The 13,583-nt window shown below is 50.5% G+C and overlaps 1 protein-coding gene and 1 long non-coding RNA gene across 6 annotated transcripts in view; one reads left to right on the top strand and one right to left on the bottom strand.

Moving 5' to 3' along the window:
• Positions 1–122: 122 nt before the first annotated feature.
• Positions 123–7,281, bottom strand: LOC149914733 (uncharacterized). 3 transcript variants are annotated; one of them, XR_016460254.1, is made up of 4 exons: positions 6,561–7,281; positions 5,099–6,432; positions 3,632–3,762; positions 123–903 (listed from the first exon to the last, which is right to left on the bottom strand). It is a non-coding gene; the product is annotated as an uncharacterized LOC149914733 (long non-coding RNA). The 3 variants fall into 3 exon arrangements; XR_016460252.1 differs by having other exon boundaries at positions 5,099–7,281; XR_016460253.1 differs by having other exon boundaries at positions 6,326–7,281.
• Positions 7,282–7,426: 145 nt separating this feature from the next.
• Positions 7,427–13,583, top strand: part of CRTC1 (CREB regulated transcription coactivator 1) — a 40,003-nt gene continuing 33,846 nt past the window's right edge. For 2 of the 3 annotated variants that reach the window (XM_031604069.2, XM_090125975.1), the window contains exon 1: positions 7,428–7,609. In XM_031604069.2, coding sequence (XP_031459929.1) covers positions 7,484–7,609 — 126 coding nt within the window. In that variant the 5' untranslated portion in view covers positions 7,428–7,483. Of the gene's footprint in view, positions 7,610–13,583 lie in introns of all 3 variants that reach the window. The other variant, XM_031604068.2, reaches the window with a different exon arrangement.

Raw genomic sequence — 13,583 nt, 5'->3', positions numbered from 1 at the left:
GTGCAGACATGGCCCAGCTTTTGGGAGGAGGTCTGGGAAGTTTAGAAGCAGCAGAACATCTCATTTCTTTGATTTACAGTGAAGGAGAACACTCCCACCAGCTCTTGGTAGCCTGGTGCTGATGTAAAATGATGCTATGCAACAGAACTGCTCAGGACCTCTTGTAAGCCACATCAAACCTATTCAGATGTTTTCACTTCCACGTCTGTGATAAGCTCTGTAGTTGCTGAAACTCTGCAAACTTCAGGAGCATTTATCATACTATGATTATTGAAGCCAGACTACTGTCAGAATAAATAAAACATGTTTCCCAGTGCAACTCTAATTATGATTTTGAGCCAGTTGTGTAATGTGCAGAACTTTTATTTACAATAAATCTTCCAGTTGCTTGCATAAATGAATGAGATTTCACCACTTGTGACTTAAGGACCAGGAGAAATGAATGTGGTTGAATAAATTTACTGTCTAGCCTGGGTGTGTCGGCATGTCAGGCGTGTGAGGGAGCAGAGCTGCTAGCAGTGCCTTCCTAGGAGGGCTCACTTATCTTACATTTCACCTGGGAGCATATACGTAACCAGATATTTCTTTCCTAAAGTTATTTTTCTGCAGAGACAGCTTAGATTCTGCTCTGCATTTTAATACTGAGTAGGCACAGCGTCAGCCCACAGGCTGCAGAACTTTTGTTTCTCGTTCCAAGCTAATAACTGAGCTTCAGAAACACGCATTCAGTGCTTTCCAGATTAATATTTCAACTTCAGGGAGTTTTGGAGAGGAGTTTGAAACTTTGCTCATGGGGTGGTCGTGATTTCAGCTGCTCTAACGCTGCTGCTCCATCAGGTGAACACGAAATGGACTTTCTGCTTGGAGACAGCTGCTGGTTTAGCTCTGCAACCTGAAATCAGCCTCAGATTGTAAGAGAAAGAATTGAGATTTAGTACAGAGCAATGGTGGGGCCTCCAGAGAGCAGCATCAGAGTAGTGTGTGCAGCTTGCAATGGAAAGAAGAAAAGCTGTTAGAGCAAAAGTATTCAGAAGACTTTATAAGCTGAAGAGAGCAAATCAAAGGTTCCTGTCTTGATCCCTGAGGCTCTGCAGTTGCTATTTCACACCCAGGCCCCTGTCACGTAATTAGCTCGAACTATTTTTTATGGCTTCTTAAAAAATGAAAATCTTTTTTGCTTGTTTATGCAGGCTACCAGCCAGTGCTTCTGGCTACACTGCTTTATATCTGCAGCAATCCCTTTGAAGTCACTGGAGTTGCAGTACATTAACACTGGAGTGCCTAGAGCAGAATTCATCCCTTTAGATGGATGTAACATTTTTGATCTATGTCTTCCGGTCACAATGCTTTGAAAATGCACTAAAAGCCCTATTTTACATGTGGCTATCTGGTGGTTCTAATCAGACTGCTAATCTGTGTCTCCCTATAAGGTTTGCAATCGTTTGCTCTAGGTGCATCCTTTTTCCTTTGGTTGGCTGGTTATTTTCCCCTTGCTGTGGGCTCTGGTTGAACTATGTGCCCCTTATGGGTGCAGATTTACTGCTTGGCACTATCAATACCTGCATTCAGTATTAGTGCCTTCAGGACAGCGGTTCACAACTGGATTTAGAAGGAATGTATGAATTTTGCTGAGGTTTGGAAAAGAGAAATTTGCCCTGTGGTGCAGTTAGCATGTCTGGACCTTAATTTTGCATGCTTTGGGGATCTCGCATGATGAAAGCTTTCTTATGCCAAATATATGTGCTTGCTATTTCTTAGGAAGAAAATCAAAGCATATACTAGGTAAAAAAGGTTCAATTTAGGGTTCAGGGGAGTAGAGATGCTCCCCATGCACACATATATGCTCACTCATGAGCTGTGCATTCTGGGGCACATGTCCCATGCTGCTTGCTGCAGCCTTTCTCTGCTTTCTATGGGGCCGTGCTGTGCTTGAGGCTTTTTCTTGTGGTATCTGAGTCTTTCTGATAGACTGGTGTGTTCTTTCAGGCTGCAGCTGCTGTGGGGTAAGAGGAGGAAGGAAGGGATTCTATCTGCACTGCTTCTGTTGATAGTATTGATCTAGCAGTGTGTCCACCCATTGTAGCAGGGCATGGACGACCATAACAGCAAACCTTGATCCCAGGCCAGATGTTCGGCAGGTATTCAGCCAAAGGCTTAAAGCTTGCACTGGAGAACCGCCCATTTTCACAGTGAGAAACAAGTTGTTACATTCCTTTTGGGGATTTTGCAGAGCAGCAATTAGAGTTGGAGTGAATGACTCCCTGCTCCCATCTGAGAGGCGAAAGGGACTTCTTAGAAATGCTCTCCTGGGAAAGCAGTCCTCATAGAGCAATCTGTGTTGCTCTCGTGTAGGGCAAAGAGTATAAAATCAGTCACAGGAGCCAGCAAAACGGGACTGTGGGGGCTGCTTCCTCACCTGCTGAGGAATGGACTTTGCGTGGCACTCCTGCTCTACTGAAACAATTGAAACTCAAGAGGTGCCTGAATTTGACTGGTGTGTTTGTCTCACTGGTCATCGAGTTTTCGGGCAAACATTATCAGTGTCTGCAAACAGATTTTCCCTCACCCTTTTTAATATCTTCAGCATAAAAAAGCATAAGATGAGCCTTTAACTTACAGGCAAAGATATATGCTAAGGCCTGGAAATAGCAGGGGCTGGTTTTACACAGGGTTATAAACCAGAGGAGTAGGCAGGTAGTTAACTATGTGAAGCCTATTAGCCACAAATGAAATAAATGGTTAATAGTATTGTATTTTTGCTGTGGTATATTTCTGCTTAAAGGTAGCAACAGAGAGATCTACCCGTCTGATTTGCAATGGTGTAATCTCTCAGTGGTTAAAAAGTATTTCCCAGTTTCCTGTTTGTTTCAATGAAGTGCATAAATCTTAAGGGTGCCTCACCTTTGAGTGCTGACTGTGAGTGTACCCGCATCGAAAGCTTTGCCTCCTATTCAAGGGTTATCTTTGGAAGGACGAAAAGTGGCTGCTGCTTTATCAGCTCGTATCACCTTAGTATCATGGGAATACTTCTTGCTTCAGCGTGGCATGAAGCCAGGCCTTGATTCTGGGAAAAATAACTGGACCAGAATCCTCTGTGGGGTTGCCAAGGTATTATAGAGCACCAGAAGATAAGGCTTGTAGAAATGAGAATATCTTTCAGCAGCCAGTGTTTGCTTTCTTTCTGTAATTTTAGAATTTACAGGGAATGGTGAAGAAACTAAGCTGGAAGGATGGTGATGGCATCATCAGGGAATACTGGTGTTCAGAGCAAGGATCTCCCCAAACTCCTTGCAGGAGAGCAGAGCCAAGCATCCCATGTGAAAGCAGTTTGGTTTGCTTGGGCTGCTTATCAGATTTGAGGTGCTAATTTAGGTGCTGCCCTCTGGAAGCGAGGATCTCTTACATTAAAGAAACAGGAGAAATGCTGGGTGAAACAAGAAAGTGTTCTCCCACTGAAAGCACAAGTTGGAGCTTAGTTCAAAATAACATTGAAACTACGGACTCTATGGAGTTCACAGGAGATTCTTTGGGGATAATGGGAACGTCAGTCAACGGGAACATTAAGTAGGAAGTGCGAGAGATCAAAATCTTTGTGTCTGTAAGCAAAAGGAAAAAAATAAGGTTAGCTTACTTGTCGATCAAGGCACAGCTCACACTGCTGTGCTGTTGTGTAAGCTGCTCAACCTCACACCTTCCTCTGGAGCCTCTAAGGGAGAATACGGAAGTAGCTGGATCTCATCTGCCAGAGCAATTCCGAAGGATCTAGAGGATACCAAACAAGTGATAAGTAAACAAAACCTCCTCCCTGCAACCCGCTCGCCCTCGGCTGCATCTGCTTTAAGAAGCTGCAGCTTGCTCAGTAAGGAGTTGTTTGCAACAAAAGCAGATGTGAACACAACACCCCAGTCCTCCAATGACTCTTTGTTTGCTTCAGAGCAAAGCTCTGATTCTCATTTACAAGAAACTTTTTCATAACACGTCTGGAAGGCTGGGAGAGATAGAACTGCTGTCTCAGGGGAACCCATCACAGCTTTCTAGTGAGATCAAGTTGTTCTCACATGGCCCCATATGTGCTCAAGGTGAAGACGGCGGGAGACATAAATAATACTTATGGTATGAGCTCATCATTTTGTCAAAGACATGGCATATCTCCTTCAGTGGAGGAAGAAGGAAACCTGGCACCAATCTAAAATGTCTCCTTGCCAATGTCTTAATGCAGTCAAGATTTACATTGTCTGCTAGGTCATGCACTTAGCAGCCATTCAGATCCACCCACACCCCAAAATGAGGAGCTGTGAGTGGGTGAGAAATTCCAGAAGCAGCTCAGCAAACACAAGTGTTGTATTAAAGAGAAGTTAGTTACGCAAACTGTTTTAAAATCAGAGACATTAAGATCAGAAGCAGGGCCCAGATTGCACAATGGAATTCAATCTGATAAAGCTGCACAGGCAAAACAATAAGAGAAGGGAGTCTTCCAAAGAGAGGAAGTCGACCCCCCCCCCTCCTGCCTGGCCATCTGTGTTCCTTCCCCACAAACCCAGAGCTGGAGAGCCGTCAGAGGGGAGATTTCACTCTCTTCAATCTTGTGAGATCCAAGAGGGAAAAATTTATCAAGTTTCATCTGAGGCACTTAATCTTTTGGCACTGCAAAAGGCAGAGTGACAGCTGGGTCTGTAGATGCTTGTTATTACCACCTATAGTATTAAATCCAGTGCAATTTAACAGATTACTTATCGTTATCTCACTTCTCAAGCAAAAACAATGTGGATAATGGGTATCTTAGTGTTAAATCTTGAGGTTTATATGCTTTTAGTGTGACAGACCAATTTTGCAGGTCATGTGCTGTTCATGTACACATCCAGAGGGTATTTATCTGAAAGTGAGTGCTGGCTGTTTATGCCTGGTCAGAAATACAGGAACAGGTTAGGCTAACATCTGTCAGGAATGACATGGCTGATCCTGCAAGGAAATGGCCTGGATGGTCTTCTAAGCCCCAGCTCCCTTCTCCACAAAGCTCTTTCTTCTCACATGATAAACTTTGAGTCCAAGCCGGCAACTAGAATCTAGAGTAGGACATGACTTTATTGCTAACGCTCACCTGACGGTTGCTGAGCTGAGTTTCATCCATCTATCTCCTGCAGCCTTGCAGCGGTGGATAATTACAATCTATTTTTACGTGGGCAGGAAGTGCTTATCAGTGGCTGATAAGCAGACTGAAACGGGGCCGCGGAGGTGATCGATAGTGGAAGTGAGAGCAGTGTCTGATTTCTTCGCTCTGATTTCCCAACCCTTACAGGATTGGGTTACAGGAGGAAGCACTGCTTAGGGTTGAGGTGATGCTCCAGAGCAGGGGAGCACCCGCTTTTATCTCTGATGCTTCATAAAAAAGAAAGCATAAAGGGCAGCGTGTGGGTGTGAGGAAGCAGCGCTGTCAGGATTTATTACTGCCTAATGGTGCGTCTCACATATCGCAGTGCTTTGCACCAATCCGATGTTAACACAGCTGGAATCAATGGCTCAGCAGCCTCAGCCGGTGTTTGGAAACCTGCAGCCCACAGCCAGCAGGGCTGTGTCTGTCAGCTCATCCACACCTCCAGGAGGACATCAGCCTGGTGCTGCTGCACTCGGGCTCACCAAGAAGCAAAAGGTGATGCTGGGTGTGATGGGGGAACTGGCAGTGCCTACATGGGAGGATGGCTCAGTTCTGTGCAGGTTGGAGTAACGCAGCTGCGGCAGCTGCTTCACCTGTGGGCCCACACACTGGAACCCCACAGACCAGAACCCACACAGCGCCAGCAGCATCGCCTCTGCCCGGTGCTCTGGGCATTGCTTTGTGCATCCTATCCTGCAAAAGTGCAACTCCAAGCCCTGAGGCTGCAGAACCTCAGAAAGCGTAATGGATGCCTCTGACTGGTCTGGCTGCCATTACAGCTCCCTGCAGCAAGGCAGCTCACAGTTGGACGCCTGCAGGTCCCCATAACTTGGGCTTCTCCACAACCAAAGGAACGGTCCAGAGGAGCCTGGGGACATGGGGGCTCATGTTGGTGATCAGGCAAGGCATAAATAGCCCAAAGTATCCTTAGAGACTGCACATAGCAGGGGGGTTGAAACTAGATGATCATTGTGGTTCTTTTCAACCCAGGCCATTCAGTGATTCTATGATTCTATGAAGCAGCTCTGGGGAGATGGGAAGACAGTTTCCAGGCTCAGCGGTTCTGTGCTTTTTCTGGGTCCTTCCCTCACCTGGGCTGCTGAATATAGGGACAGGATGAGAAGTGGGCAGTTCAGACTTTAACAGGTAGTGGTGGCCGTGGCCCACACTGACCAGACTGAAGAGGACATCACGCAGGTCAGCCCAGCTGGAGTATGCCTCAGCACAGTTCATCCAGGTGCATTCACCATCTCCACAAACAGCTTGTAAATGTTGAAGTTCTGCAAGACAAAGGAGTGAAATCTCAGCGGCAGAAGTTTGGAGCCCTTCTGTTGCTAAGCACAGGCGAAAGAAAGGGCAGCTCTGCTCTATGGCAACTCCCACAGGGCTGTTAGGCTGTCTTCATTACCTGTGGGTTGATGGGCTCCATGCTGTACATACAGGCTCAGGGCTTTGTCCCTGACCTGGATGAGGTGGGTTGCGTACAGAGCTACATACTTGTGCAAGACTTGATAGTTCTGGAGAAGGCACGCAGAAAACATAAGAACTGAAAGCATAAGATTATGCCCTGGGGCCTCCCATCCTCTCCATACGGAAGTGGCCAAGCTGTGCCTCTCACCCCGGTGCAAAACGCTCCTCCGAGTGAACCAGCTGGAATGAGCGTCTGCCCGTTCACTGCAGGGAGCCGGACTCGATGGCCGTCCTTCCAACTCAAACGATCCTATGACCCTATAACAGGAGGCAGCGACGGCAGAGCGGGAGCTCTCAGCCACAGGCCCTGCTAAGGATCCTAACGTGGCTGCCGTCCCTGAGCGCAGGCGGCCGTGTGACCGGGTGAGGCGCTGAGGGGAGCCCTCAGCCTCCATTTTCTGAGGGGAGGAACAGCGGGCCAACTGTCCTCTCTGTAACTGCACAGAAATATAAGATTTTCTTGTTTATTTGTTTTTGCGCACGGCTTTTTAGAACTTATTCCTCACTTAACTCCGCTGCGGCTCAACGCGAGCCGCTCCTTAAGATAAAACGGCGCGATCTCCTCACGACGCTGAGGGCGCCGAGCACCGAGCGACAGCCGAGCGCTTCAGCGCGCATGCGCGCCGCGCGCCCCCTCCTCACCCCGCCGTCGAGGGAAGCCCTTCTACTGCGCACGCGCGGCTCCAGACACCTCCTCCCGCTCTCGCCGCCGCCGCCTCCGCGCATGCGTCCCTCCGCCCCCTCGCCGCCCCCTCCCGCCGCCGCGCATGCGCCTTGAGGCCCTCCGCCCGCCCGCCCGGCCCGCCCGGCGCATGCGCCTCGCCCCCTCCGGCGCGGGGAGGGGGATGCGGACGGGGGAAGATGGCGGCCTCGAACAACCCGCGGAAATTCAGCGAGAAGATCGCGCTGCACAACCAGAAGCAGGCGGAGGAGACGGCGGCCTTCGAGGAGGTCATGAAGGACTTGAGCCTGACCCGCGCCCACCGGGTGAGGCAGCGCCTCAAATCGCACGCGGCCCCCCCGCCGCTGCCCGGCGCGCGCCCCCGGTGGTGGCAGCGGGTGTGGTGGGGGGGCGGGAGGAGGAGGAGGAGGAGGAGGGAGAGGAGGAGGATGAGGAGGAGGAGGAAGGGCGGCGGCGGCGCCCCCCGGCCCTGGGGGCAGCGGCGCGGGCGGGGCGGCGAACAGCGCCCCCTGGCGGTGGGGGAGGGCGATGCTCTCAGTTCGGGGCGGGGGGCAGCGCGCCGCCCCCACCGCCGGGCGGAACCAGAGCGCCGCGGGTTCGAATCCCGGTGCGCCCCGGAGCGGGGTTCGCTCTGTGTGTGTGTGTGGGGGGGGTCTTCGGGTCTCCTCGGGAGGGGCAGGGGGAGCCCCGCACGGCGTCGGGAGGGGCTGGCGGGGGTCTGCATCCCTCACATTGTGGCAGGCCCCGCTCCAGAGGGTGTTTTCCTTCTGAGGCAGACGCGGAGCTGGGGGGTCTCCGCCTCTCACCAGAACCCCGGGCGCACAGACCTGCAGATGCTCGGCGGGAGCTGCCGGGCCGCGTGGCTCTGATTCCGCTCCCTCTGGATGCGAATTGCTGTGCTTTGTGGTCCTCCGTGGCTCTGCCTCTGCAAAGCCCGTGGTTGGAAACGAGCGGCGCAATGAAGTGCCTTTGGCAAACGTCAGATGCGTTTGCTGGTTAAGATCCGCGGGCATCGCAGCTCTTCTGGTCTCACCTGCTTGTGTCAACGTTTTCGTTTCTCTTCCAACTGCTGAAGGAACGTTTACGAGCTTGTTTGTGGCCGAGCGAGAGAACGTGCAGTTGGATGTGCAGTAAAACCTCTCCTTTCGGTGCTGGGTGTCAGGGCAGGGTAAATATTTGCTTTCACTTGGTGCTGCTGCTCAGAGGCAAAACAAAGGCATGTGGCTGCAGAGGTGCGAGGCCGGGGCTGCGCTGCACGTCTGCTGCTGCGTCGTGCAGGGCGCCGTGCTGGAGTCATGCTGGGAAAGCAGCGAGAGCAGTTTGGAGCTGTTTGCAATCATGGGGTTCTCTGCGCCTTCAACCTCTGGTGCAGCTCCATCTCCTGTGGGTTTTGCCTTTTGATGGCCGTTGCTTGGCTGCTGCTGCAGTTCTTGAAGCCCGCAGCGGTTCTTCCCTTCACCCTCAGGTTTGGCGTTTGCCTCCTGCAGGATAAGGATGTCCGTAAGTCAGAATGCTAATCTGGTTTCTCCCACATCTGAGTGCTTCTAATCCAGGATTTGCAAACGCAAACCCTTCTCATTTTCAAGAACCCGGTGCTGAGAAAAGGACCCAAGATGAATGAGTTGTCTGAGGATTCTGGGTACTGAAGTGATGGAAACGCTGACCGAACAGCTGAGTAAAATGTCTCCTTTGTAGACTTTTTCTGAATTCCATGATTTCATCTGTGTTTAAAATGCAGTATAAAAGCAAAAAGGGGTTAAGCACAACTTTGCTGTTTGCTCTCATTTTCATTTGGCAGGCAGTGCTGTGCTGTCAGTTTGAAAACGCGTTACTCAGTGTGTGGAAGCAGCCCAAAATTTCTGTTGCTTTTTCATTATTAGTAATTGTCTTTTTGCAGTGTTTACTCTCTTGTCTCCTTTATTGTTAGTTACTGGTTGCAGCAGAGGCAGAAAACTACTGTTCCACCATTTCTTGTGCATACCCGTGCTGTTTCTGGGCTTGCTTTCTCACTTGGGAACCTACCACCCATTTAACTGTTGAATCCATCTGAGATTTGTGCATTGCTGTGCTTCTTCCTTGTCCAAGACAAGACAGAATGTGATATTAACTCCTTTTCTTGTCTGTTGCCCTCGCCATTCAGATGGTAAATATGTGTACATATATATAAAACTCATTTGAGAATGAAATGAGGGCGGTTTCAAAAGGGTTCTGCCGTGCTCAGGAGCTGCAAACTGCTGTCTTTCAGCTGCCCAGTGCAATTCCAGCTTTTCTGCAGCCACAGAGCTTGCAAAGAGCCTCGTAGGTGGGTGGCTGATAGAAGCACTGGATCTGCTTAATTGTCTTGTGAGTGGGACCTCATGTTTATAATCCAGAGATTTCTGCGAGTCCCATAGTAACTAAGTGGGTGAGAAGAGGGGGAGTTCGTTCTGTGTGACTCCTGTATTCTGCTGCTGATTCTGTTCCTTTTTTTTTTTTTTTTAAATGCAAAGCATGAAATTTCAGCACTGTGCTGATTTCTGAGTTGTTTACCAGGGCCTGCTCTCGATTCCTGTTGTAACACAGCACAGGGATGCTTCTTGTGTGCTCCCTCACGCAAAGCTGCTGCTGCCTTCTAAAGTTGCAGTTAACGAGGCGGTGCCATGCAGGATGACACAGATAGTGCTGAGCTCTCCAAATCTCACCTGAAGAGCCATACATTAAAGCATTTTAAGTTTTTAAAGCTTGTCACCTGCATTTTAAAGGTAGTTCTTCAGCTGGAAATGCTCTCGAGTTTCCAGGGCCGCTTATTTATTCGTTTATCACATAGATTGTGGGAGGCACTTTGTTCTGTGGGATTCTGGCTGGGGCTGTGTTTCAATTCCCTCTCATGGATTTTGCAGCCTTAAAGAGAAGCCCCCCGAACCTCCCAGCCCCACAGACAGCAGGGAGGTGTGCTGCTGCTGCTGCTGCTGCAGTGAAAGCGGGCAGGAAAAGAAAGCAGGTGAATAATGATGCTTGGAAACATGCTGCAGAATTCCAGCACTGCCTGCGGCCTCTCCATGCACACAACAGTGTGTGGAAAGCATCTGTGAGCTGCTGCAAACCTCTCTGCTCAGAAGACAACCTCTCCTGATAGCCACTGTTCCTCAATGGCACCACGTTTGTTTTCTTGCTGCTGAAGCAGAGGCAGGAGCGGTACTTCTGCTTGCTGCAGGAGAGATCAGAAGGTCTTTGTGCATCGCAGCAGTCCATCAGATGTAGGTAGTATGCAAAGCAGTGTGTAAAAGCTTACTTCAATCGGCACTGCTAATGTCTGCTTTAAAAAATGATAAACACTGATGGTGGTGACAGTGTCGCAGTGATTCCCGATATCTTTTATTAAATAATTTGACACGGAAGAAATTCCAATTGCATGATGGTGCTTTGACGTGACTGAAAGATGTGAAAGAAGTGCAGCAGAATCAGAACTCGGCCCTCCAGCAGAGGCTGGGTGCTGTCAGCTCTGAGCGCTGTGTTCCAGGCAGTGGGGAGCTCCCCTTGTGCAGCAGCGTTGGTTTGGCTGTGGCTCTGCCCAGTGCTCTGCTCCGTTACTCCCAGCTGCAGGGCTCACAGGTTCCCAGGCTCAGAAGTGCATCAGGGGGCTCCGAGCATCGGGGGCTGCTGGAGCAGGGCAACCTGCTGACCCCGAACCGAGCTGTGCTGGGCTGCAATCACACGCTGTGCTGGGAGTGTGAGAGACTTAATGCAGGGCAGAATCGGTGCAGATGTAAAGATGAGCTCCGGCGGGGGCACAAAGGATCTCTGTTCCTGTGCAGCGCTCTGCCTCCTTCCTTGGCCTGAGCTGTCCAAGGTAAACAGCACGAGCCGCTGCTGATAGCCGTGCTGCACAGCCCAGCCTTCCCTCAGCAGGGCAGCCTTTCTGCTGGGAGCCCACTCGTGTTTTTCTTGTGTTGTTTTTCTAAGAGACAGTGGCTTTTTTTCATGCTTCCATCACTCAGGTGCGTTGCAGCCGCGTGCTTCTGCTCTCAGACTGCATCTGCTCCTGCACACGGCCATCTCCTTGTGCTGCAACCATCCAGCATCCCCAGCTCATGAACTGGAATTGTACCCCCGACGCGTTTCAGCGTGTTGTGTGCAGTTCAGTGGATGAACACGTGGAACTGCTCACTGCGCTGCGTTTCAGCGTTTGCTTCAGCAGCAGGGAATATTTGCAGTAATTTGCATTTCTAGAAGTTACTCATTTTGTCAGAGCAGAGTTTGGAGCTGTCAGCCCTTCCCCTCTCTGTTGGGTTTTTCCCTCGGGGTGGATTGCAGAGCTGCTGGCACAGAGCTGAGCTGTGCTCGGAGCTCAGATCCTGGCAGCTCTCAGGTGTGGGCACCCATTTCTTTTTGGCCTCTTGTTTACAGATTGCGCTGTGGGGTGGTGATGATTTGAGTTACAGCTGCAAACTCCAGAGCTCCAAACCTGTTGTGGACAACTGTCAGCGTAAGGAGCTGATTCTTGATTAATCTGAATAATGTGCTGGCATTAATTCGGGAAATTACCCGGCTCTTCTGGCCGCTCTGTGGTAGCAGAAACGAGATGCTAATTGGGCAAAAAGTGGACATCTTCTCCTGCGTGGTCAATGGGGATTTAAACAAGATGGTTTAAAGGCGTAATATTTGTCTTGGTTTTCTCTTCTTTCTCTCTAATTGCTGAGGAGTGTTTTCTTGGGCTGAATTTTGTCAATTTCCATAAAAGCATCGATCAGCCCCTAATGGTGCATTCCATCAATACTCTCCCTGGTGTGCTGCTATCTGAGTACTGTGGGGCACTTCCCAGCCAAAGGGATGCTGCAGCTGAAGGAAACAAGCTTTGCTTTCTTTAAAACAGCATTTCTGGGTGTGATGGCTGGCATTTCTCCCCGTGTCACTGTGGACGTGCTGGTGGAGCCGTTCCTTTGGAGTTGGGCTGTCTGGCTGCTGGCAGGGCTGAGGAAGCAGGTAGATTTTGGTAGTGAACATCAGCTTGCTGCTGTGTGCATTTTGTGGCAGCAAGGAGTTGTGGCCTTGGTGCTGCTTCCCTTTGTTTCCCCATTGGCCCAAACTACGTGTGTTCCCATACAAACTTGCAGTCCCAAAGGCTTTCGTGTAAACTCGAGGTGGCAGCCAAGCTGTAAGTATTTATTAACTCATTAGCTAAGATTTGCCTATCTGATAGCGTGTGGGAGTTAAAGTTTAAAACGTTGCTTCGATTAGCTTTAAATGATTTGCATAGGATGATTAGTGCCATGTAAGTGATATCTGGGGATAAGATTTCTGTCGAGCTCTCCTTTGGTGCCCGTTGGGCCGCGTGAGCTCTGCAGAGCACCGGAGCTGTTGTGATCTCACTGCTGCTTCATAGCGCTGCAATGGAGCGTTGATAGTAGTCCTGTTTTGCACGTGGTTTCCTCAGAACTGCACATTCCCCTTGTGCCACAGCAGCCCTTGTTGGTTTCCCCAGCGCGTGTCTTTGCAGGGAGGTGATGCTGCCCCAGCTCTGATTGCCTGTCTGCAGGTTGTGCTGTGCTGCTCTTGGGACGCATCGTGGCCGAGCAGCATCCCATAGGTGAAGCAGTGCAGAGCCTTCCTGCCATCTCTGAGTCCCCTGCAGGCTGGGAAAAACGAGTGGGAAAGGGGAAGACCGTGAGTTTTGAACCCGTTGACTTCTCACCCGTTTCCTTTCCTTGCAGACATGTACAGGTCATGTTCGTGGCAGCCGTTCAGCTGGTGGCTGGCGTGGTGCTGCTGGGCTCTGCCTTGTCCATCTGTGCACCCAGCCATGGTCCTCCTTGCAGCTCCTCACTCCCAGCTCCACGAGGCCCCGCTCCCCTCAACTCCGTGGCGTTTTTCCACGAGGGAGAGGAAGGCAGCACTCATTCTGTGCACATTTCCACCCCGCTCCCATTCTCACGTCTCACTGACTTCTCATTGCCGTTCGGTTTTTCACTTCTGCGGCAAAACCCTCGCTTTGCTGGGGCGTTTTGCATTCAAAGAACACTGACTGTACTGCCAGGTGATTGTAATGCTCTGAGAGTGGTCTGGAGCTTCATCTCGAGAAGCTGCAGCGTGAAGGCTTGCTGTTGCACGCAGTGGGAGCAGCACAAGGGATTGGTGCAGGTAACAGCGCTGCGCAGCCGTGGTGGTCTGCAGATGGAGAAGAGTCATCTGTGCACCTGCTGAGGCCGTGGTGGCACAGCTCTGTGGCACAGCACTGTGCTGGGAGCTGGGTGTGCTCCTGGGAGCTGCTCCCCTTCCGAGTGGCAGCACTCCCTGCTGGTC

Source organism: Phasianus colchicus, chromosome 28 (assembly GCF_987193195.1).
Source record: "Phasianus colchicus chromosome 28, bPhaCol1.hap1.1, whole genome shotgun sequence".
Classification (NCBI taxonomy): Eukaryota; Metazoa; Chordata; class Aves; order Galliformes; family Phasianidae; genus Phasianus; species Phasianus colchicus.
The sequence above is the reverse complement of the archived record's forward strand: the minus strand, read 5'-3'. Positions and strand labels throughout refer to the sequence as shown.